This window comes from Triturus cristatus, chromosome 9 (genome assembly GCF_964204655.1).
Source record: "Triturus cristatus chromosome 9, aTriCri1.1, whole genome shotgun sequence".
Classification (NCBI taxonomy): domain Eukaryota; kingdom Metazoa; phylum Chordata; class Amphibia; order Caudata; family Salamandridae; genus Triturus; species Triturus cristatus.
In genome coordinates this window covers 27,593,240-27,620,077 of record NC_140592.1, presented here as the reverse complement: position 1 = coordinate 27,620,077, position 26,838 = coordinate 27,593,240, and the positions used below count along the sequence as shown (strand labels likewise).

General features: G+C 46.8%; 1 protein-coding gene across 1 annotated transcript in view; it reads left to right on the top strand.

The window, feature by feature from the left end:
• Positions 1 to 26,838, top strand: part of LOC146797300 (uncharacterized) — a 99,724-nt gene that overhangs the window by 28,719 nt on the left and 44,167 nt on the right. The window contains exon 4 of the mRNA XM_085624291.1: positions 23,797 to 23,924. Coding sequence (XP_085480417.1) covers positions 23,797 to 23,924 — 128 coding nt within the window. The remainder of the gene's footprint in view (positions 1 to 23,796; positions 23,925 to 26,838) is intronic.

Genomic DNA, 26,838 nt, shown 5'->3' with positions numbered 1-26,838 from the left:
CCCCGAGCTGCCATCCCAAGCAACACCCAGAAGTACCAGCAATGGGTCACCATCAATGGACGATGGGCCGAAGCCCTCCGGGACACTGGGGCCAGTGTGACCGCTGTCCGCTGCCACCTAGTGACCCCCGAACAAATCCTGCCACATGTCCTATGCCCTGTCCGGACCGCGGACAACACCGAAAGCATGTGCCGGATGGCCAGGATCCCCTTCGAGTGGGGAGGAGTGTCCGGCACCCTAAAAGTGACTGTCCGTGACGACGCCCCAGTGGACTGCCTCCTGGGGAATGACCTAGAGAGCTCCCCCTGGGCCCAGGTGGAGCGCCGAGAGCATCTGGGGATGCTAGGGCTGCCCGAGTGGGCCTGCGCCACCACCCGGTCCATGACCGCCCAACCAGCCGCTGCCGCGGCCCCCGACCAGCTTACGGGCCCAGAACTACCACCCTCCTCCGGCACGGAGGAACCTGACGATGAGGCCGGGCCATCCGAACTTTCTCCCGACGAGGCCGCCTCCCTCAGCGAGATCCCCGAGCTGGCCCAGTGGCGCCACGACGGGGGCGCCACCCGCGAACAATTCCAGCAAGAGCAGAAGGCCTGCCCGTCCCTCGAGGGGGCCCGACAGCAAGCGGCCGCCCAGGCCTCGGGGACCCCACGGGAACCCACTGGGTCTATTGGGACAATGACTTATTGTATAGCGAGCAGAAAGTCGCCAAACTGGGAGCCGGCCGGGTGTTGGTGGTTCCCCTCCGATTCCGAGAGTTCCTCCTGAATCTGGCGCATGACGTGCCCCTCGCCGGACACCTCGGGCGGGACAAAACTTACAGCCGCCTAGTGACCCATTTCTATTGGCCCCGAATGCGGAGAGACGTTGACCATCACTGCCGGTCCTGCCCGACCTGCCAGGCTAGCGGAAAGACTGGGGGTCGAGTTAAAGCCCCCCTCCAACCGTTTCCAGCCGTCCACACCCCGTTCGAACGAGTGGGGATCGACATCGTGGGGCCCCTCGACCCCCGAACCGCCCTGGGACACCGCTTCATCCTGGTACTGGTCGACCACGCCACCCGGTACCCCGAGGCCATCCCACTCCGCACTGTGACAGCTCCAGTGGTGGGCCGGGCCCTGATGGGCATCTTCTCCAGGGTGGGGTTCCCCCTAAAAGTAGTGAGTGACAGGGGTACGAACTTTATTTCAAAATACATGAGATCCCTCTGGCAACAATGTGGGGTCACCTACAAATTCACCACCCCTTACCACCCCCAGGGGAACGGACTGGTCGAGCGGTTCAACAGAACCCTGAAGGGGATGATCAAGGGCCTGGAAGAGCCCCTGAGGAGGAGGTGGGATGTCCTGCTGCCCTGCCTCCTGTTCGCCTATCGAGAGGTACCACAGAAATTCCTGGGCTTCAGCCCCTTCGAACTATTGTATGGGCACCCCGTCCGAGGGCCCCTCAGCCTGGTCACGGAGGGCTGGGAGGCGAACGTCCAAGATGCCCCCCCCGACGTCTACCGGTACCTCCTGACCCTGTGGAACCAGACTCGGAAGTTCCGGGCCCTGGCAGAAGCCAACCTCGAAGCCAGCCAAGAAGACATGAAGCGCTGGTATGACGAGAATGCCTCGACCATCGAGTTCGAGCCGGGCCAGCAAGTCTGGGTCATGTCACCCGTGGACCCCTGCGCCCTGCAGGACAAGTGGACCGGGCCCTTCAAGGTGGTTGAGAGGAAGAACCCCGTCACCTACCTGGTCGACATGGAGTCCCCGAGGAACCCCCTCCGGGTCCTACACGCCAACCGGCTCAAGCCCCACTTTGCCCGAACTGAACTAAGCCTGCTGCTGGCTACTGACAATGGGGGCGAAAGCGATTCCGAGCCCCTACCAGACCTCCTGGGGTCCTCGGGCCAAGACGGCTCCTTGGAGAGCGTCCACCTCTCCGCCACCCTGACCCCAGAACAGCGCCATGACTGCCGGAAGCTGCTGCAACCCTTCGCTGCCCTCTTCTCTCTCACGCCCGGGGTGACCCCCTGGTGCGTCCACGACGTGGATACCGGGGACAGCCCCCTTGTGCGACACCGCGCCTACAGAGTACCTGACCGAGTCCGAGCCTGCATACAGACCGAGGTCGCCAAGATGCTCGCCCTCGGAGTCATTGAGCCCTCAGACAGCCCGTGGGCCAGCCCGGTGGTCTTGGTGCCGAAGGCCGCCGCCCCCGGCACTTCCCCGGAACTCAGATTTTGTGTAGACTACCGGGGCCTGAACGCAGTCACCAAGACCGATGCCCACCCCCTGCCACGGGCAGACGAGCTGATCGATCGCTTAGGGGCCGCCCGCTACCTAAGCACCTTTGATCTCACCGCTGGGTACTGGCAGATCATGCTCACTCCCGGCGCCCAGGAACGATCCGCCTTTTCCACCCCCGATGGGCACTACCACTTTCGGGTGATGCCCTTCGGTATGAAGAACGCCCCAGCGACCTTTCAGAGGCTGGTGAACAAGGTCCTGGCCGGGCTAGAAGCCTTCAGCGCGGCCTACCTCGACGACATTGCAGTCTTCAGCGACCATTGGGCCGCGCACCTAGGACACCTCGGAGAAGTCCTGGCCGCTCTCAAAAGGGCCGGGCTCACAATTAAGGCCAGCAAGTGCCAGATCGGTCAAGGATCTGTGACCTATCTGGGCCACCAGGTGGGGAGCGGCCAGGTGGCGCCCCTCCAGTTAAAGGTCGATGCCATCCAGGCGTGGGAGCCCCCCGCAACCCAGACCGCTGTCCGGGCCTTCTTAGGCCTCACAGGCTACTACCGGCGATTTATTAAGGATTATGGCAGCATTGTGGGCCCCCTTACGGAGCTCACTTCCAAGAAACAGCCCAAGGCGGTGCACTGGACGCCCCGCTGTCAGACCGCTTTTGAAGCCCTCAAGGCGGCCATGTGTGCTGCCCCTGTGCTACAGGCCCCTGACTACAGCAAGGAATTTGTGGTTCAGACCGATGCCTCGGAGTATGGGGTCGGGTGGTCCTTTCCCAGATGGACGCCGAGGGCCTCGACCGACCTGTGGCCTTTATCAGCCGCCGACTACTGCCACGAGAACAGAGGTGGAGCACCATCGAGCGGGAGGCCTTCGCTGTGGTATGGGCTCTCAAGAAGCTCCGGCCCTACCTTTTCAGCACCCACTTCAGGGTCCAGACCGACCACCGGCCCTTGCGGTGGCTCATGCAAATGCGGGGCGAGAACCCCAAGTTGTTGCGATGGTCCATCTCGCTGCAAGGGATGGACTTCACCGTAGAGCACCGGCCCGGCAACGACCACGCCAATGCCGACGGCCTGTCCAGATTCTTCCGCCTCGGCGAGGAGAACCCCCAAGGAGATGGGTGACTCTCCCTGCCTTCAGCTGGCGGGGACGCGTGTTGGAGCCGGCCTCGTGGCGTGGTCCTGTTCCCCCTCGCTAAGCCGCACGAGGTCCCATGCACCTCGGGGCTCCTCCATTTTGGATTGTACGTGACTCTACGTAACCACCTACGTGACCCCGCTCCACCCGGCCTCGGTCCCAGCGAGGCCCGACATCGAGGCGCCAACCCCTGGCCCGGGGTATACCAAGTGAGCCCTTCCCACTCCCGGCGGAGGGCAGTATCGATGGGACCCCCAACCGTCCTTCCACACCCAGGTGCGATCGCCCCACAGCTCTCTGGGGCCTGGCGCCTCTCCTGCTGGGCATCTGGCCGCGCCCTACCCGGCCTCTCCGCCCTCCTGGGCGCAAGGGTCCGGACATCAAAGGGCTCCAGACCTATATCTGGGGCGACCCGGCAACAAGACGTAGTTGTATCCCTGAGTCAAGAGCCCTGCTGATCGGATCGCGGCTGACCCTACGGAGAAAGACTCTTCCTGAAACTCCGCTCTGAGCCCTGCTGACGACGTCGCGGCTCCACCGTGCTTAAAGACCTTCACGAACCTTTGGGGCCCTGCTGACGCTGTTACGGCCCGACCTTGTTGAAACGTACCATCAGAGCCCAGCTGACCTCGTCGCGGCTCGACCGAAGCGGACCTACCACCGGAGCCCTGCTGACCGTGTCGCGGCTCGACCCAAGCGGAACCACCACCCGAGCCCTGCTGACGCCGTCGCGGCTCTCCACGTCCGAGCCGCTCTGAGGCCAGCACTCAAGGTCTGGCGCAGAGCCTTCCCGTATCTGGCTGGTACTAAGACTGTCCCGCTACCCTATCCCTCAAAGGACATTGAGACTCTTACGGGATCACTCGATCCCACTGTAAATATTGAATGTGCTACTATTGATAAAGAACCAAGATAAGCAACTGATACGGAGTCCTGTGTGGTGGTGTTACGGGGCCTAAGTACGATCATAGGAGAAGGACCTCCCCTAGGGGGCTTCTCAGCGGCGCTCGGCTATAACCTTCCGGTAGGAAGGTGCCCCGGAGTAGTCCCCCCGACTCCCCGGTGGTCCTCCCTCCAACACGCACCCTGGCACTTAGAGGGAATCCACAGATGTTCTTGGTCTTTTTAAATAAGGCCCTGAGATTCTGTTTGGTTTTGCATAGTAACGTTTCTTATTGGGACATGGAATATAATCTTTTCTGTCAAAGATTGACAAGTGTTCTACTTAGAATCTAGGCTGTGCCAAAGAGCGAATTTGTGTAGTCTCTCGCAAACATAGTTGCACATAGCAATTTTTCTTTCCGCGCCACGTGGCACCTAATTTTGGCAACATTTTCTATTCCACCTCTTCCCGATGCCGGATATTGTGCACCATCATCACGTTCTGTCATGACTTTGCCTCAACTTGTGGTATTTGCTTGTTTCCCTGACACTCACCCTTTTATCATTTGGTGCAAACTTCACGATAAAGGAAGCAGGATTCACAGGACTCCTGAAAAACCATCTCCCTTGATTCCACTGGTCCAGCCTTTCCTGCTATTAATATGACATTATAATGTACCTAATATTTGGACAAGGTATTCCTCATTCGAAGCCTGCAGGCTTTCAGCAGCAGCAATTCGGGCTGAGCCCCCAAGACTATGTTTCAGCGGCCAGTCATCACAAAGTACATTCTGAGTATAATCCTGAACGCCTCACATTCTGTTCTTAAAAGAAAACATCTCTGGTATCTCCTTGAAGGACTGCGCTGTACAACTTCAAAGCGCTGGTCCAGGTCACAAACCCTTCTTCCGCCATTTTACCAAATCTCTACTGAAGACCCCGATAAATCAAAGACAATTCATGACGTTTCTACTTGTCCCTAATAAAACGTTTAAACTCAAAATAGAAACAGCCCATATCAGATTTGTAGCCGTATTCGGTTCTAAAAATACAGTGCGGATTGGAATGCTGGCACCGTAGATTTTGAGGACAGTTTTCTGCTAAATGTGAAACCGTGGAGTCGGAAATAGAAACGTGAATTTGTCAAAAAGAAGTATTCTACAGTCAAAAGGTTGCCCAAAATCTGTAGGGTTTTGTTGGTGTCTGAAAGAATTTTTGTGGGTGTTGTGGGGTTCAGGACCATTCGGGTCCATTCAGATACAAGGGGAATCTTGCACAACAGAGAAATGTTGGTCAGTTTGTAGTCATAGGTCAGTAGAATCTCCAACCCACTCTCACAGTGATTTAATTTCAATACATTCTTAAGTCCATACATTTCAATAAACTCAACAAATATAAATCCTGCACATTGTCATTGAAACATCAGAGGCGTATCCTCACAATAGACATAAGGCCACTGAAAATAGATTGCTTTGCAAAAGCCCCACTGACAAAGGGTGCTGCTTTCGAGGGGGGGGGGGGAGGGGGGGGGCGGGGAGAAACTTGCAGAATTTCACTCTGCAGAATTATGCGGAATTACACAAAAACTCTGCGAAAACTCAGGCAGAAATCAGCACAGCGTGCTGCTCGCGCTGATTTTTAGCGCCGGGAGCTTGTTTCGTGCTACAAAATCAGTGCAAACAGCACCACCCAGAGGGCTCTGCTTCTTTGCTGCCGCTTGAGTAGATGTTCTACTCGGGTAGCAACATTCGCACTGCAAACAGTCGCGACTGCCTGCAATGAAATAATCTCACCGGGTGCCCGTCTAGCACCCGAAAATCATGATAGAGGACAACAACTCTTGGTTGCTCACCAACCAACCACCCTTGGGGCCTGATTACGATGACTTTGGGACCGCTACCGGCAGCCCGTCGGTGGCAGTCCCACTGCCTTCGCAATAATTTTTTCTGCCTGCCACATTGGGGTGGCGGGCGGATGTGTGACGGTCGGAAACACCGACCGCCACAGATCCGACGGGCTCAAAGAGCCAGTCAGTCCATCAGAGGTGGAGTAATGCCTACAATGGTGGTGGTGGCTACCAGGCACCACCGTCGGCATAACGATGTTCCTTTCCGCCAGCCCTTTCATGGCGGTGAACCCACCATGAAAAGCAGGCGGATAACAATAATGAAAATATTAAAGAAAAACAACAATATAACAAAAGTGTTGGACTTCAGAATAGTAAGAAGCAAAAGTAGGGGCAGTGTTGGACTTTGGCAGGATTACATTTACTATTCTCATTTCGAAGTAAGCAACATTAGAGAAAGTGTTTGACTTTGGAGGGGTTAGAGCTACTACGGTCCCTTCAATCTAAGCAACATTAGAGAAAGTGTTGGACTTTGAGGGGTTAGATCTAGTATTCTACTCAAAATCAGTGGAAGTATCGTGCTTTAGGGGAGTTTAGTTTACTATTCTCACCCCAATGCAAGCAACACCAGAGAAAGTATTGGCTTTAGAGGGGGTTAGAGTTACTATTACCACTCCAATCTAAGCAACAGTAGGGAACCTATTAGACTTTAGAGGGGCTGTATTTACTATTCCAACTCCAATCGAAGCAAAAATATAAAAAGTGTTGGAATTTGGAGTGGTTAGATTTGCTTTTCCTAGTCCAACATAAGGAAAAGCAGGGAAAGTTTTGAACTTTTGAAGGATAAATATACCATTACAATTCCTTATAGTTTAAAAAACATTTAAATACCTAACAACATAATTATATTAAATAAAATAGAAATATATACATTATAAATAAATCTAATTAAATGTAGTAGAAAAAATAATATGTATTCATAAAGAAATATTTAGACAAATATAAAACGAAATAACTCACTACAAAATAAATACGCTTCCATCCGTAATACCACAAAAACACAAAAACATTAAAATAAATTATGAAAAAAATGAATAGTATTAAAATAGAAATTACATTAAACAAATAATAAATATATAATACATATAAAAAGTTTATATGTATCAACAAATTAAAAAAATATTTAAAATACAACAAATAATTGAAATCACAAATAAACATTTGTTTAAAAATCTTTTTATTTTTTCATATGAGCAATGCATAGCAGTACATTACAGTATTTGACAGTATGGATCCCTCTCCCATCACTTCACCCCCTTGTGTCTTCTCTAATTCCTCTGATGATTACACAATTCTAAGATATATCCAATTATCATTCCAAACACCATTGTGGCCCTCTAACCCTATTCTCCCCTAGCCGCATAGACATATATCCCCTTCATATTACAGTTCTCTGTATTTCGCCCAGTTCCCCCACACTTTATCCCATTTTCCAGGGCACCCCCTCCCCATATAAATTACCTTCTCTGTGGCACAGCACCAATCTAGATCTTGTTTCCACTCCCTTACTGTAGGTATCTGGGGTGTCCCCCATAGTCTGGCTATGTTCCTCTTGGCCACCTTATCGGCGAGCATCAGCCATAGTTTATTGTATTGTGACCATTCCAGGTCGGCTGTTACAGTTCGTATGTGCCATTTGGCCTCCATCGGGACTACCTGTTCCATCACCCTGGACATCACTTTTGTCGTCCCCTTCCAGAATCTCTGCAGTTCAGGACAACTCCATATCGTGTGGAAAAAGGTGCCCTATTCACTACATCCCCTCAGGCACTTTGTTGTGTTACGTTTGCCCATTAGAAAGAGTCTCTATCTGGTTGTGTATTATCTGTGTACTATTTTTAGTTGTATTAATCGGAAACGGGCCCTGATGGCTACCTCTGTTGGGCTCTGTATGACTTCCGACCAGTAGTCCTCCTCCAAGAGTCCTACATCTCCCTCCCATTGACACCTAAGGGCTTCCAGTGGATCTGGGGTGTTGTTCATTATTTTCTTATATATTAGGGAGCTTGCCTTATCCTCTATCGGATCCGCTATAAGTCGATCCTCTAGCGGTGAGTATTCAGGTATACTTTTTCCCTTTTTTATGTGCACTGACAGTGCATGTTTCAACTGAATATATCTAAAGCTATCAGTGTCTGGCATTCGATATTCATCCTGCAGTCTCTGAAAATCTATTATTTCTTGGCCCTTCCATACATCCCCCAGAGATTCTATGCCCTGAATTTCCTATGCCCGGAAACCTTTTAACTCTCGCACCTCTCAATAGATCACTATCCCACAAAGGAGTCCACTCTGTCAGTTTGCCCTCCCACCCCAGAAACTTAGTCGCCTCTCTCCATAGTCTGACTGTTGTTTGAATGTGGGTCGGCAAATTTCCGGTAGGACCTATACTGTATAGAGCCTCTAGGTACTCTCTCTGTCCCATTGCCCAATGGTCTACTCGATAAGCCAGCTCCTCTCTGCCAGCAAAGACTAGGCCTGGGCGGTAAATTCCGTTCCGCTCGCGGAATTTGCGGAATTTGGGTAATTTCGCGTTCCGCGGAGAACGCGAAATTGCCCAAAATTCTGCTTTCCGCGACTTCGCGAAATTTTTTGCTTGTTCGCGTTCTCAAAATGCGTGTTCGCGAGATATTTCTCCCCGAGCACGCAAACAGCGATTGTGAACAGGAAAAAAGCATCGCGAACAAGCAATTCCGCGTGTTCGCGGAATTTCTGCGTGTTCGCGGAGATTTTTACCGTTTCGCGGAGATTTGCGTAACGCGATTACGCAAATTCCGCCCACCCCTAGCAAAGACCCAGTCATTTACCGTGACTAGCTGTGCCGCCCAGTAGTATTTGCGTATGTAGGGGGCTGCTATCCCACCGTTGTATCGGCCTCTCTGTAACTTGCTTAGTGCTATTCGAGGGTTCCCCCCATCCCATTGCAGTTGTCGTAGCTCAGCATCAATTTTTTTAAAGAACCCCCACTGGTATTCTGTAGGGAGTGTTTAGTAGTACAAATAGTAAGCACGGCAAAGCCATCATCTTGAAGATAGCTGCCCGGCCCATCAATGAGAGTGGCAGTTCTAGCCAGTGTGCCACATTTCTTCACAATTTATGCAGCTGGTGAGTCAAATCTTCATCTCTAAATGTGTGTTCTGTTTTTGAAATTTATCCCAAATCGGGAGTGCACTCCCAGCGGTTGATAATGTCGGCGTTCCTCCTGCCAAAACAAATATTAGGGACTCTAGTTTATTCTGTAGCCTGACTAGCTGCCAAACAGTTAAAATATGTGTAGTATTCTATGCACCGTCGAGCAAGGTCTGGTAGCATATATGAGTATATCGTCTGCATAGAGCCAACTTCCCTCCTCCCATTCCTCTCCTATCGTTATGCCTCTTCTTATCGGGTCGCCTCTAACCCAGTGCTTAATTTGTAAAATATTAAGTGCAGGTGCTGTAATTTTTTTAGGAGGACACACCCACTTCCCCGGTCTGCCCACTTCATCCTGTGGGCCGCCGACTTCGTTATTGGCTCCACCCACATCCACAAGCCTCAACACGTCAGGGTCGCTTCCTCACTCCATGAGTTCTACAATAAGCTGAAGACCTGGCTCTTTACATAAGCACCTTGGCGCCTCACATCTACATACCTGCCCAAGTGCACGGATACCCTCTCGGGTCATTAGTGCGCTATACAAATCAATATAACATAACTTCATATAAAATATGGAACACCTATGAATTGTTGAATGGATTCAATATCCTAAGGGAACATATTTTTGAAACTTTAAAGTTATTGGGTGCGCCATCCCTTTGGATTTTAGAGCCCCCTCTCCTTGATTTCAAAGACACCTATGACAATAACTTAAAAGTGAACTCAAATTAGGGAATGTGTGTAAATCTCAAAATGCAGCTTTACAAACTAAAGACAATGTGCTTGTACTGTGCTGTTTAAAAGATAGGAAGGGATGAAGGAAGGAGTATATCACAGAAAGCAGCAACAAATGCAGGTAGGAAAGGGAGTACTGAAGTGAGGAAATAAATAAGTAATGGATGAAAGAAGAAGAAAATAAGAAAAGAATGTGAAAGGAAGAAATGAAGGGATAGAGGGAGAAAGGAAATGAATGTTGTGTGATGGATTAATAGAAAGAAGAAAAGAAAGGAGGAGGAAAAGCCGAAGAAAAGGTTGAGGATAACAAAGGAAGAAATTAAAGAAGGGATGAAGGAAGGAGCAGGAAAAAAAGCAAGGAATGAATGAAGGAAGAAGGGAGACATGCACCAAGGGGGAAAGAAGGATGGGGAATGAATGAGGGTGTAAGGAAGCAAGAATGGAAAGAGGGAAGAAGGCATGGCTGGAGGTGCTGAGAAAGAGAAAAAGGAAAGGAAAAAGATGGGATAAAGGAAAGAAAGGAGGTCATGGGAATGGATACGAGTATGAAAAGTACTGGGTCAAGGTGGGACAGAGGGAATAATGACAATGTAATATTGCAAAGAAATTGAAAACCAAAAGATTCAAATACATTTCTGTGTCCTTATCACACCGTGTATGTTTGTATAGCACATACTCACCAAAGGGGGCCTTAACGCAAAATTAAAGATGTTATTTTCCAACTCAATAGCACTCATTTTATCGACCTCAGAAAGATGAAAGACTGAGTGTCCCACCATTATTTAAATTTTTAATTGAGATCAAACACAGATTCCTGGAATTGATTTATTAGCCCACTGAGGAACCAGACCCAGCAAAGCATTTCTTTAAATAAAAGGTAAAGAAGGTGAACAGGAACTATCTAGATTACTCTTATAACTAAATCTGTGGAACGGGGCTGAATGTTTGGGGCGAGTGCATGGTGGATTGAGCATTGTATGAAACCAGGAAGAGGCAACTTATCATGTCATCCGACACACACACAGATACTTCTCACGGAAGAGACGAGAAGGTAAACAACAGGCCGTATTGAGACCTACTTTCCTTGAGATATACAGCTGAAATATATATAAACAGCTAACAGTGTACTGACAACCCCACTATGGCAGCTAACAAGTGGAGAAGCTATCAGTTGCATTACAATGGTGCAAAGGTCACCAATGCAAGTATGACAAATGGACCTCTATCAGTTGCCCCTTCACCCCGGGTCCAAGTGCCACTGCAGCCTGGAACATGTTCCTGTCACTGGGACTCTCTCAGAGTCAGTAATGGTCAGAAGCATATCAAAACTATATAAGATTCATAAACTCAATACATACACCACAGATGCGCACCTTTTAAGTGTGTGCTCGTTGCAGGTATTGTAGCATTCCAAACCTCCCAAGTGAATGTGACATGCACACTTTGTAAAGCCAAGAGGCAACCTTGAGCAAACTTTAAAGGGTTGTTTTACATGTTTACTGCAAGCTCTTCTACTGTTTTCTTTTTTATTTTACATGCTGTAGAAGACAATCATTTGTCAGTGCAATATATACACGAGGCAGCCAAGATAAGGATGATAGAGATTGTAAAAATGTATTCATCATTTTCACAGCAAAATGCACACGTCTTCAATTTAATTGATTTTAACAAAAACACAAAATGAAATATTCTGGAGGCAGCCAACATGTGCTTTCAAGCTAAAGGTACTAATCTGTTAAATATGTTTAACAGTCCTAAAGGAATTTCACACTATTTAGAGAACATCAGTTTAGGGGTGTCGCTGTGCTGTGAAGTAAGTAAAGTACAGTGTTTTGCTACTATCAGACACCCTCCATGCTGCGGTGGGTGCACCTCACAGTCTGGGAGTCTATACCTGAGCCCGTTACATGAGGACGGTCATGGAACTGAAGCACAGCAGACGGGGGTGCCATCAGACTCCCTTTCAGAGTCCCTGCAGAGTATGAGGGTATCGTCACACACATTCTCTATGAAAGGCCTGCAGACCAGGAGGGTATCACAGTGAGTATAAGATTACAAAGACAGGAGAGTATCACACTCAGAGTCTGAGTCTGCACCTTAGAGGTGAAGGAGTCACATTCAGTAAGAGAGGCCTGAAGACGAGGAGCAGGGTACCACCGTCCATATCAAGAGCGCCACTCTCCCCGTCCATATCAAAAGCCCCACACTTCAGGCTACACATTCAAGTCCTAGCTGGATATCGCCGATGGGGTTTCTGCTGGAGATGTAGAGTGGGGCATTGATGCCCCTCACAATCCGCATTCCTCTACCTATCCACCGGCTCTTGAACCCTCCTCATGCCTGCTTCTCATATAGTAATGATATCCCAGTATGATTGTGAAAATGTGAAGCTCATCCCGCACCCTATTACTGACGAGGTACTTCCCTTTGTGGAAGGCCACAAAGGTTTTGCCTCCATAACTATGTTACATTGTTTTTCAAACTTTGAACACTTTAGATATTGGCCCAAAGTATACAAAGTTTTTGAAAGCAACTAGTGATGAAAACGTCCACTAAATTTGAGCTCCAAAATTCCACTTTTAACTTGAAAATTCTCTCACAAAACTTTTTTCTACATGTTAAACTTCCTCAACTGAAATAAGGCACAGTTGGTAAAGTGTTTATACGTTGTGAACCGAGTTAACTACAGCATGCTCAATTTTGAGTGTGAAGTTTGCATACCTGTGCCCACCTGTGACTCGATCATGAGCACCATCAGACTCCATATTGAGGGACCAGTGAGATGCAAAATCTTTACTAACAGCTTAAACATGCTTTAGTATTTTTGATTATATTGACTTGTTCATTAGGTAAATTAACTTACTAGAGGCAATACTTGCTGTTTAATTTTATAACTGCTTTTTATATACTAACAGTTTGTTGAGTGCATCTGTGCAGGTAAAGGGGGCAGGATTGGACTGGGCCCGAAAATAGCCGGCCCATCAGACCATAAAACAGACCCACAAAGAGCCAAAGGATTGGCCGATACACACCAGCCCACCAGGCACGACCTGATTGCCCTATACGCCAGTCCGCAATGGGAACGTACAGTGAAAAGAGGAGGAGAGATCAGTGCACTTAAGATGTCAAAATGAAGGGCTTAGATATCATGGATCAGAGCTCCCTATTTAGGCGGGAGTGCTATTTTTATAATCAAGAAAGCAGATTTATTTCTTCCAATTGAGTGCAAGTTAATGGCAAAATTAGGGTGGCTCACTTTGTGTTCGAAATGGCACTTCTTTTCTGTCCCCAAATGTTGGCACATGATGTCGAGGTAATTTTTGTAATCCTTTAATACTGGTCGCTCCATCTCTCTGCCTTTCAAAGGCAGGTATTTCCCGCTCTCTCTTTTAATAGTCTCTTCAGGAAGCTCACCATCATTTCGAGCAACCACTTTCTGTGGTCTCATCTTAACTACAATGGGATCTCCCGCCCAGAAATGCCCTCCCTCCAAAAATGTTTAAAATCAATTGAATTGAACGTTGGCGCAGGTAGGCTGAAATGCAAGCATAGAAATGGGGCCCCACTCTCCCTGGCTACGTAAGAAAGAAATAGACTTGGGGTGAATTTACAAATATAACACGGAACACTGGTACACAGCTGATAGCAGAAAAACAAGACTGCCTGAACGTGAATTTTGACTGGAGTGGCACGTTCAGGTATTCTTGTTTCTCTGGTAACACGAGGAGAATTGGGGACTGGGAACTAAGTTAGAAAGAAGGAGGTCCAGTACCCATGCTCCCGTAGAATTAAGCGTATATACTTGAGGGGTAGCTGTTCCAGCTGATAGCAGAAAAACAAGACTGCCTGAACGTGAAGTTAGCTTCGAGTGGCACGTTCAGGTATCCTTGTTTCTCTGCCATCAGCCGTGTGCCAGTGTTCAGAGTTATATTCGTCTACACAGCATTGACATGGCTCAATATGCTAAATCACGTTTGATAGTGTGGGGCCCACAGCTGCAGCTCTTCCTCCACTGCTGCTGGCTTTTAACTTTTAACTTTAAAAAAGAATTATTTTGCAGCAAAAGTGAAAACCCAGCAGCAGCGGAGGAAGAGCTGCAGCCGAGGGCCCCACACTATAAAATATTATTTGACATAATGAGCCATGTCAATGCTTTAGAGAAATATAATTCTGAACACAAACAAGTACACACGTCATGATTATTCGAATCATTTTAATTACTTACCGGGACAGCCTTAATTAATCTGGGAGGGAGACCTGCTGCGCAACACGCTGCCTGCTTTTGTCTTTAGCTGATGATTAGCCCCCTGCGGCTGCGCAGTACGCTGGGCGGGCCGCGGGCAGAAACAACGCTTATTGGCCTGAATCTGGGCACACACTTGAAGATTCGCCACGGAGGGACAGGGTGGGCTATTAATATATTTTACAATCGTTCGTTGGTAGCTCATAAACGATTGCAAAATGGGGTGTGACGGTGACCTACGCCGAGGCAGGGACCCAGGCAGTTTCATTTTTTGGCGGTGATGTGCATCTTGTAAAAAGGCGGGCAGCCAGGCAGCTACATCTAATTAGAGATATTTTGCCAGCACGCAGTTACGTGCAATATCAGTTCATCACCAGGGAGGCTGGGACCCTATGCTGAGTTTAGTGAGCAGCGCACAGACAATTTTTACCCATATTGCATGCAGAGTACAGACTATACTGTAGACCCGGCCTTGAGAAATAGGTGCCGGTGCTAAGCACCGGAAAGCACCGGCACAAATTAAGCACTGCTCTAACCCATGCCGCCAATGGCTCTATAGCAATTGCAAATAGCATAGGAGAGAGCAGACATCCGTGCTGTGTACCCTTGCTAAGCTTTACTTGTCTTGTCACTGTGCCGTTTACTCGTATTTCTGCCCTTGGATTCGTGTATAACAGCCTAATCCAGGCCCTTAGCTTGGGGCCAAAGCCAAGTCACTCCATCACTGCAGCCAAATAGTCCCACTCTATACTGTCAAACGCCATTTGGGCATCCAACGAGAGGAGTACGGCGCTCTCATCTGGTTTGAGCTTGGCTGCGTGCATCACTCCCTATAAATGCCTGAGGTTGAGTCTAGTGCTTCGCTTAGGCATAAAGCCTGACTGGTCCCGGTGTCTGTCTGTTATTACTTCAGCATGTCTGGTGGCTATTATTTTTGCCATGATCTTTGCCTCCACATTAAGCAGGGATATTGACCTGTAGGAGGAACAGCACTCCGGGTTTGCCTTGCTTGGGGATGACCACTATCGTAGCCAAACGTTGATCCTTCGGTAGGCCGCCCGCTGCAGTGACTCTTCAAACATACTAAGCATGGGTGGGGTGAGCAGGGCAGCCACTCCTTTATATAATTCTATAGGTATACCATTGGGCCCAGCTGCTTTCCCCGACTGGAGCCCCGCAATGGCCCCACAGATTTCCTTTTCTATAATGTCCTGATCTAGTTCTTCTCTAACGTTTTGCGCAGTCATGGGGAGTCGTACCTCCCTTAGTAGCTGAACACAGTCCTCCATTGTGCGGGTTGTGGTGGATTGATACATCTGTTCGTAATAAGTCGCGAAGGCTTCAGCTATGCTTTTTCCTGTTTCGCTGGATTTGCCCTTCTTGTACAAATAAACATTCAGATAATTTATATAACTCATTTTTCAATTAATCTTTTGACCAACTTAAAAAAAACAAAAAAATAATGAAATTTTTCAGTAAGTTGCCAAACTATCCCTCAACAAATATAAGAACCCACTACAAAACTACAAATTATTGATCACATTGTAGAACATTTAAATTATACATTAAAGATCACAAAATACACTAGCTACTTAAATAATTAACATAGTTAATTACCAATTAATTTTAATTATTTAAAATAAAAGCAATCATTTATAATTTAAATAATTTCTCATCTTACTACCCTACACACCCAACAGCCTGCTACTAAATTATGAAAACTTTCTAAAATAAATTGATAATACATAACAATACAACTAGTATATATTCAGTTAATTTAACAAAAATAATATTTAATACACCTACAAAAAAGTAGGCAATATTATATGCAAAAATATTTTTAAAAGATTTTATATACATAAAAAAACTATATTCTTATCTTGTTTATTCTGTCTCTCTATATTTTTGACTTAACGATATTTATTGGACAATCTCGTTGCACCACAATATTTTTGAAACAATATTTTGGTTATTCATCTCAGTTTCATATGTGGATGATGCCCAACTCCCGCATAAACAGGAAGAGGATGCAGCATCATCAGCGGGCGATCTCGGCCTTCCAGAAATACAGATGTCGATGAGCCACAACCTTATTAAGCTGAATGCACAAAGGACTGAGTTATTGACACTAGGTAATAAATCACTTGTTGGGACCACTCTCTCTGGCCAACAAGTATGGGGCCTTCCCCTCACTTTGGATAGACTAAAAACTCAGTATGTCTACTCAAATTACCTCAGTTGCTATGCAGTCTCCAATTTCACACTGGGTCTCAGTTTTCAGCAACACCCTTTGTTGCATCTGCAGTTTAGCAAATGGACTTCTAATCCTATGACAAAGATCTAATGGGAACACAAATGGTACATTGTAAACATCTTGAAAATGTCATAATATGGATGGTCAGCCCATCAAAACATTGCAAACCTTGAGAAATATATGGAAGCCAAAGGCTGAAGAGGGGCGATCCAATGCGCATTCTTTAACTGCCTTTGGCTCTATTGAAGACAGACACTCTCATAGCCACCTAAATCTGTCGGTCCCAACACCAAAAAACGGGTTTCAGGTCATAATCCCAAAAGAGTCATCTCTTACTCCTAGAAATGTCCCTGATACAGGGATTTGGCTGCACCAGTCATGGATTACTGTTGCCAAGGCGTCCGAAGGAGCCGGTGGCCTCTCCTTATGTGACCACCGCGTCGTTGTACACTTCATCACAGCGTATTGTTCCTTGCCAAACAGGTTCCCCCAGATTCACTCCTGTCATTTACCCAGACAGAGTCACAATAACCATGGTTTCTAGCCACTTATCGCTGACAAAGGAAGTGGGCCAGCTCAACACCAGCTCGGCAACAAGCCTGGTACAACAACCTTCACTCTAAACACAAAACATTGGTCTTGTTACTGCTTCAAACACTTGCTGGTTTCCTCATGACCTGCACTGTTTTCTGATAATTTAGCTCGAAAATGCAAAATGTAGGGATGTAGATAGCCCCAAAACCTGTTATACACATTTGTGGCTAAATATTGCACCTCACACATGTGTGAGTGCAGTGTCTGACTCACTCGTCCCAATTTCCAAGTAGTTAGACCCCGCAAGCAGTGGGAGGACTTACCAGTGAACGTAGATGCTGGACTTATCCACCAAGCATAACAATGGAGTGGGCGTGAGACCGCTGCTCTGTTCTGTATTGGATCCTGTGAGCCATAAAGGAATGGTTCTCATGGCACTGATGGGAGTAGCATTGAATTGTCTTGCTTGGCCTTAAAGGGTGCATATATGTAAGCCCGGGCAGAATTATAATTTGGGGAACTCCGCATTACACTTGCATGCAGAGTTCCTGTCGAATTCCTCCAATTGGTCCATGGCAAAATTATTCTGCCGTTCGCACCTGGCAGGAAAAACGCGAGACTCCACAACACGCGCTTGAGAGTGCAAAGCAGATTTGTCGGCCCGTTTCACGATTTCCACGTCAAATGTATTGGCAACAATACCCGAACGACTAAATGATATCAGATCCTTTTTCAAAACTAAAAAGATCCCCTTGGTTGACGCATCTAGTACCTTGATAAACTCAGTGAGTAATTGCTCCGTACTCCCCCATTACTTAAATATGCACTATAATTTAATATGATATTACAGAACGATTCACTTGCATGCCTACACCCTTGCATGTTATAGCACTGAACATAATTTGATATGAACACCACGGTAACTGTGAATACTTAGGAGTGTTCTCGAGAATTAAGACGCATGAATCACTCAATCACAACTGAATCGCTACAATGTGAGGAAATTTAGTCACAAAACTGGGGTGACGGGAACAGTGTTTTGATAAGAAAATACTCCTTCTGATTACCTTATATATTTGTATTGTAGATACATGTGCCCTGATGAAGTCTGCTGTGAACAGTTGTAGACGAAACACGTGTTGGCATATGGACAGTTACAAGGATATCGACCTCAGTTTACTCTCTGTGTGCTTGGAGAAAATTGCTTCATAAATTGTGGACTTTTTCCTATATGGGAGGGATGACTGACTTCCTCTCCTCTTGAAGCACCAGATGAACTTTAAGTTGAATGAACATTTCATTCACAGATAATTTTGAATAAGGAGTAGAGTGCGCCTTGTATACCCAGCCAGTATTTCCTCTTTTTTTGTATTACCCCAACATATGTCATTCCATATGTTTAAATTTCCAGCAACAAGTTCAGGTTAGGAATGCAGATTTTCCCTCCACTTTTCGTGTATTTTCATAGCTGGTGGAGTAGGAGGTCTGTATGAATATCAGATGCTGATGATATCATCTACAATGCTCTCATTTTCCTAAATATTTGAAGTAACAATTAAAAAGCTTAAAAAATCATTGAAACTTTGCATTAACGCTACTTGTTATCCAATGAAACGTATTTTCTATGGTGATTTTCCCTATAGATCAAAAGAGCATACACTTATGCGAAGTATACTGGCTGACTATTACATATTGTATTTAAATTTAAGATTTAATTACTTAGATTTTCACTTTACAGAAGGCATGTTTTTTTTAATGTTTCATCCATTTAATATTCTGAAGCTTATAAAAGACATTCTTATATTCATTAAAATTTCCTTTGCTGGATTCATTTGGGATTAACAAAACAGCCTTTCACCAGTACTCAAACAATAACTTCCATTAATAGAAAGGCGTTTTTACGCAGCCCAAAACTATTCTCTTAATAAATAATGGAATTCACATTGCAAAAATATGCATGAACATTCAACATGCCTACCACCAATTATTTGAGGATTGCAAATCTCCGTTCTGCAACCATTTAGATGAGCGCAAATACTCATATTTCTTTGTTGGCCATCATTGGGATTCAGTTTGGAAAAGTTCCATTCCACAGAAGTATATCCTATTCCGTAGTACATATGACATTTCAGACTCTTTCATTCAGTAGTTCAAGATGTCTTAAGTCTGTTTTATAAAAGTTATCAACTCATTTCCTATGTCTAGTGCAGGCGCGCAACACCCATTGGACTCACAGGGCTTCAGCCCCCCCCCGACGCGTGTGGCAACCCGGGCTGAGACAGCCTCGCGGCGCACACACAGCCGCACCCGAGCACTTCACAGGTCTTTAAAAGACCATTTGCATGTTAATGAGGCCTCGCTGTTGTTTCACCCCTTCTAAGAGCCCCTGCAGCTCCACTCTGCCTATGACTTAAAAGATTCAGCCCCCCCGAAATCTTTTCTTAGCCCCCCCCCGAAATTTGGCTCTAGTTGCGCCTCTGGTCTAGTGTCTAAATGTGCCTTTCATCGCTATTGTAGTACTTTTATAGTATGTCTGTAAAATTCAGAGAAAACACATCAAGTCATGTGTTTCATTCAGTCCGAGTGTTGGTATTGTACCTAATACCTGGGAGGCAGAAGCCAATGGAGACAGTCCATGTGCATTGACTGGGAAAAAGAAGCCAAGAACTGCACACCATTCGGTAGCAAAGGAAGCAGGTGTTCATTGAGCAGTCGCAGTGCAACAAGTGGGTGGTCACTGCATGAACTTGTGGTGTGATTTGACTTCTAGCACATTTTTTAATGAGTTAGTTAAAAATGCAATTAATGAATAAAAAAAGATAATGGAGAAATAAGAATGAGAAAAAACAGCCTTAAGGCCTTCTATGTCTCAGCAGGGCTAAAGCCAAGTTCAAGGACGTTATTGTACAGGCTAGAGGTCGGTGCGCCCTATTGTCTTTGGAAACTGCCTGGATAAACCAGTGTGCGGGACATCAACCAATGCCTTGTTCACCCCACCTTAAGGTTCATCCTTGGAAATTGCATTGATGTTTCTTTACATCAATTGAGCTGTAAAGTGAAAAACTCCCCTCATAATGCTCTACATTCACCACTGAATCCTGCCTCTTCTAGACTATTTATTTCTTTGTTTTTATGCATTGATTTTCCTAGAACTTGGAAGGCCAGATACCATCTTAGCGGGCAGTTGCAACAAAGTGAGCAATGTTTTACCACCTTGAAATCAAAGTTCAGGGGTTATGTGCTTCTAATGCCTTGTTCATTGCCCTTTGTTCAGGTGGGTGGAGTTCTGGTCATGCAGGGATATGTGAAATGTGCTGAGGGGCCAGTGAGCAGGTGAGGTGGGCCGTGAGAACACATACGCTGGTTTGTCGAAGATGGTATTGGTGTTTGTTCAGAGAGTTAACATTCTTGAGCTGCAGTGAATCAAGGTATCAATCAATCAGTCAGTATTTGTAGAGCGCAACACTATCACCCCTATGTGTATCTGGACACTGAGGGAGCCGTTTCTTTCCCGAAAAGCCAGGTCTTGAGCCTCTTTCTGAAGTCCGCCAGGGAGGGTGCTGTTCAGAGGTAGAGGGGCAGGCTGTTCCAAGTCTTGGTGCGATGTAGGAGAAGGAGCGGCCCCTGCTGTGGCTGTGTCAGTTTTGAGGGGGGTGTGCAAGGGTGAGTGAGGCGGAGCGCTGGTGCCTTGAGGGTAGATGGAAGTTCTGTCGGTGGTTGATGTAGGAAGGTCCTTGGTCGTGAAGGACTTTGTAGGCATGTGTGGCGATCTTGAACTGGCATCTCTTTGGGATGGGCAGCCAGTGGCGGTTTCTGAGGTGGGGGGTGATGTGAGTCTGTTTGGGGAGGTCTAGGATGAGTCTGGCAGCTGCGTTCTGTATGTTCTGGAGTCTTCTGAGGAGTTTAGAGGAGATTGTAGTGTAATGAGCATTGCCGGAGTCGAGGCGGCTGGTGACAAGGGCATGTGTGAGGGTCTTTCTGGTGTTGATTAGGGTCCATCTGAAGATTAGCGGAGCATGCGGAAGGTGTGGAAGCAGGAGAAGGCGACTGCGTTTACTTGTCTTTTCATGGTCAGTTGGCTGTCAAAGATGATGCTGAGGTTGCGTACATGGTAGGCCGGCGTGGGTCCGAGTTGTGCCGGCCACCAGGTGTGGTCCCAAATGGAGGTTTTCTTCCTGAAGAGCAGAACTTCTGTTTTGTCGGAGTTGAGTTTGAGGCAGTTGTCTCTCATCCATTTGGCTATGTGGTTCATGGCATTGCAGAACTTGATTTTGGCGTTGGAGGGATCCTCGGTGAGCAAGTCGATTAGTTAAGTGTTGTCTGAGTAGGAGATTATGTCGAGTCCATGTGATCTGACGGTTTCTGTGAGGGGGGTCATGTAGATATTGAATAGGGTGAGGCTGAGGAATGATCCTTGTGGTATGCCGCATATGATGTTTTTGGGCGCAAAGGTGCAGTGGGGCATCTGGGAACTCTGTGTGAGTTCTGTGAGGAAGGAGATGATCAGTTTGAGGGCATTTTGTTGTATGCGGATGTTGTAGAGTCTATCAATGAGGGTGTGGTGGGAGATGGTGTTGAATGCAGCTGAGAGGTCGAGGAGGATTAGGGCCACAGTTTGTCCACAGTCGAGGAGAGTTCTGATGTCATCTGTGGCATATATCTGTGCAGTCTGGGTGCTATGGTTCACATGCAATTCTGATTGAAAAGCATCGAGGAGATGAGTGTGTTTCAGGTATTCAGTGAGTTGTTTGTTGATGGCTTTCTCAAGTACCTTTGCTGAGCAGGGAGATCGGTCAGTAGTATTTGAGGTCGCTTGGGTGGGCGAAGGGTTTCTTTAGGAGGAGTCTGACCTCTGCGTGTTTCCATTTTTCTGGGAAGGTTGCCGTTGAGATGGAGATGTTGAGGACCCTGGTGAGTTCTGTGCCGATTGAGTTGGCTCCAAGGTTGAAGAAATGGTGGGGGCAGGTGTCAGTGTGCGCCCCAGAGTGAATAGATGGCATGATGGCTGTGGTGGTCTGAGTGGTGAGTGGAGACCAGGTGGTGATTTTCCAGCTGGTGTTAGCTGGGAGATTGAGGTTGTTGAGGCTGAGTGAAGTGGGTTGAGGGTCGAAGTTGTAGACGGTGATTTTGCTTGGAAGTAGTCTGGGAGTGTGTTCCAGAGTTCTTGGAAGGGGTGGCCGGTGTTTTCAGCGGCTGTCGGGTTGGGGAATTCTTTGACGATTCTCAAGAGCTCCTTCATGTGGTTGACTGCGGTGTTGATGTGGGTAGTGATAGCTGCTCTCTTGACTTCCTTGAGGTGTCCGTGGTAGTTGCTAAAGGTTGTTTTGAGAGCTTCTTTTCGAAAGGGGGGTCCTTTGTGATGCGCCATGTCTTCTCAAGTTGGTGGCTGCTGCACTTGGCAGTTCTGAGTTCTGGGGTGTACCGGCTGGCATGTTTGGAGGTTTTGTTGGCCTTTGCTGGTTTCTGCGAGGTGGTCCCTGTTGGCAGAGTTGGTGATCTAGGGGGAGAAGTTCTGGATGGCCTGGTCAAGACCTGCTGAAGTTTTGGGTTTTGTGGTGCTGAGGGCTTGTGTCCATTGTGTATCGGTTACCTTGCTCCAGCTGCGGCGGGTGGCGCTATGGTGCATGGTGATGGTGTGCTGGGCATCGGAGATGGTGAAGTGGACGATAGCGTGGTCGATCCAGGTCCAGTAAATGGGGAACCTCTTTCGATTTGGTTGGTAATTGCACTTGAAGTAATGAAAACTGTATTGTGAGTGTGACTTCTTTGTTTGGATAGTGTGGCACACTTACTCATAGATGTGAGTGAAGAATATGCTCATGGATGGGTAATGAGCCTAAAAACATCTTGCGGGATGGTTATCCTGCATCTTGAATGCTGACTATAGTCTTTAATATATATTTGTGAACATTGACAGCAAAGAAATTCTGTAAAACCGAACTGTAAATCTCTTGAATAACTATTTGAAACTGATGTGAAAAAGTGAAGGAAAGAAATGTGCTCTCCTAGCAGTGTATGGTTTGCATACAAATATATCTGATCTTCATTAGACCTCTCACCTAAGATTGAATAAATCTAACCTCATGTGACAAGTAACCCACACACACATTTAACTGGCTCACTTATGTTTTCAGTCAAGGCTTCTGAATGTTGGCTGATTGTTGGTGTACGATGAGAATGTGAAGCTTGACTGAGTTGTCACTTGAGATTATATTTATCTACTATTAGAATTTGTTGGGGGCCAGCTGAAGGTCAGATGAGTCTTAATGTATCAAACTATAGAATCTTAAGGGAGAGTCCTTTCTTTCTGACATCACTGTTTCATAAGAGTTGCGCATCTACGCTGGGGAGGGGACTGAATGCCTTGATGTCACTAAACGCCAGATGTCCTCCTGCAACCACTCTTGACCACTTGTCCTCTGAACCTGAGAAAAGGGTGGAACTGTACAATGAGTAGCTGCGGTGGGTGCCAGACTGGCAGATAAGTGTGTTAAACTGACTATGTGTGAGGACAAAGTGCCGATGATGTTCAGTGTTTTTGGAGAAATTAATGTAGATGATACACCCTGGTGTCTCATATAGGGTGCATTTAATTGGCTTTGAAGGCATGGACTGAATAGAAACCATGTCTTAAAGTACAGATTGGTCAGTATGCACTTCCTTTTCTTGGGTGAGTAACACCTTTGCACTTTCCAGCTTAACACTCAAAATGAGTTGTATTTCTGTCTTGCAGTGTGGCTCGCGGGTGAACCCCTTGCACCCGCCAGGGGTCAAGAGAAGGACCGTGAGCTTGGAGACGATGGCTGCGCATCATCAAAACCAACAGAGAGCCATAGTTATGCAGCAAAAGGAGTACTGCAGGTATGGATGCGCCCCTGCGTAAAGGACAGGTGTGTATGGATGCATGCACGGAGAGTGATCTACCTAGTTGTATTGCATTGGTTGATCATGTGGGGTGTTCAGGAAGGAACACTATATACAATCAACTAAACCAATACACAATTCACAACAAAAAATGTACAAGACCTGAGGGCTGAATGTGAGGTGAACTATATAATGTAACTGTGGCACATGGGTGCATTTTCTGTCCAGAGAAAGACATTTTTTAAAGATGGCTTGAACAGGTTGGGAAACCTCACTAGATATTAGAAGTTGCACTTGGCATAAACTGACCAGAAATGTTCTGTTGTGTAGATGCTCGGATTCTTAGTAGGGGTGGGCATAACTGGCGGAAGTCTCTCTAACTTAACTACCACAAAATGATTTGCAATTATATGTAATTAAGTGAGAAGCATAATCAAGCATTTTATGCTATTTTCTTAGTGCAAAATGCACCTTTGCATCTAAAATACAGACAAGGATACATTTTCTGCCAAGAAAATAACACTAAGGAGCCGATTACGATGTCGGTCGGAAAGGCTCGGTTTGTTCGAATCCGTGTCGGAAGCCTTGTTTCCGACCGACCAATTACTATGGTTGGAAACCTTTCGGACTGTCCGACTTGGTTCTGATTCGCTTCCGAATGGCATTCTGAGACACAGAGTCGGTCAGAGCCGAATCGTGCGTCTCTACAGACCACATTTCTGACTGAGCGATTACAATGTCGGATTCGGACAGCCTTTCTGAATCGGTCTGTCCGACACGGTTCGGCTTTCAACTTTGGGGCCCCATAGCAGGCCCCCCTTCTTCCGGAGGCCTGCGGTTGTGGCTCGTGGGGGTACCCATGGCTCCCCTCTTTCAAACCATGCACAGTGTGGCAGGCACCAAGGGATGCCTTCCATAGGGTGCACAGTTTTCTGCAACCACCCCTTTTTTCAATGAGAGCCTCTGTTGGCGGTCGAAACACAGGCTCCCATTGAAGTCAATGGGAGTCCGACCGAACGTTGTTCGGACACATCGTAATTGATAGGTCGGACTCCCTGAATCCAATTCAGTCGGAAACCATTCCGAAACGAAGTTGGTCAGAATGCTTTCTGACCGACATCGTAATGAGGCCCTAAATGTTACAGGACATAAACAGTAGCAGCAGCCACTCGCTCTGTCTTAGTTTGTTGCTCCTGGGCTCCTGTGGTATAATTTTTGCCCCAAATTACTCTTAATTTCTCAAGCTGGCATATCATAATTTCAGAAATTTAGCATCACAAGAGTAGTGTGTCATTACTAATATTACTTTGATTACTCCGGCATAATTAAAATTTCGCCCAGGCCTAATTGTTAGTCAAAAATAGCAGTCAAACTATAAACATACCTGAGTAACAAGTCCGAGTCTAGCAATCACTTTGGTGACTTCCACCCTATTAGTTGTCACTCATCACCTACTCCACACCGTGCATGAGGACGGCGGGGGCTCTTGTAGACCTGTCTGTATCTGCCAACATTGCTTCACCAAATGATGTTGTCGATTGCAAATGGCTATCATGGTGGTGTACATTTCTTTGGGAAGTTTGTAGCTATGGTTAATGTGAAAAAAAAAATAAGTTCCACGGTCGAGGGTATTTCTCAGGAGACCACTACGGCTTGCACCTCCCACTGCCCCACCAGTGCTGATAAATGCTGGTGCTGACATCCTAAAAAGTGACATTTTGGACTATTCCAGGTCACCCACAGCTGTAAAAAATGACGTGGATGCGCTGGTATTCTTTTTTTTAAGTCTGTTGCATTGTTAATATGCTGATGTGGTCTGTCCAGAAAAAGACAAACCACAACGCCACCATGTGGTGGAGTGTCATTAAAGTGGTGCTGGTATTAAGAGTTAAGTGCTGGTGCCAAGCCCTGACAAACACCAGCACAAATTAAGTACCATAATAATTTTGGGATAAACAGACCTGGCAGGCGGTATGTATTCCAGAGGTGTTTGTGCTGTCATCGTGCCTTCTCTGTGATCTCCAGAGACCCGGAGTGGGTGCATTTACACTCTGGCATGAGCTTGTTTACCTGAATGTTTTAAAAACGGAAGTTTTAAGAATAAGAATCTGTGTTCTCTGCAGATCAGCCCTTTTTAGGCCATACCACGGTGCAGAGTTTGGGGGGATTGGAATCATTTATTTAACTCTAAAGTCCACTGCAAACTCTGGTCTTCTAGTACAGATTTCGGTGATTTCTGTGGTTCTAGGTTACCACCGAAGGAAACCAACGATTCTTTAAAGCTCAGCTGATGCAGTGAACCCGGAATCAGAACTGGGTCATATGAAGCTGGTATCTGTTCCCGTGCCTTTTCTATGGGCATGAAAGGCGGAAGCCTCTACATTCTCATCATGTGACGTCACTGCAGAGCGGTCATCTACCTGCACCCTAAGAAGCAACCCTATGTATGCGTGTTTCTGATTTAGAAGTTGTATATGGGTATGCATGCCACCTTTTGGTAACTTCAAGATGGTGAATGTTTTGGTGATAATACAGCTTCAGATATTGGACTGAGATCTTAGAGTGTGGTTGGAAGAGATAGGAACTGTGGGTCTGATGTAGAAAGGGATTTTGCAGTTGCCAAGCCTGCGATTCGAAAGAGTTTGCAACCACAAAACATCTTTTCACTATCTACAAAAGGCCTTTTATTATTCGGAAAAGTCTTTCTGACTCATAGAAGGGGCTGTGCTACCACGCCCTTATCACAAATTTGAGGGGTTTGAAAGGAGCCCCCCCGTCCCCCTTCTAGCTGCATTTCGGAGAGGAATGTATTCATTGTTTGTGACTTCAATTGTGGTTGCAAACCATTGTTCAGATCAGGGTTGTGATTCATGTCTCTGCAGCCCATGCAGTGCGGGGGGGCCCCAACTTC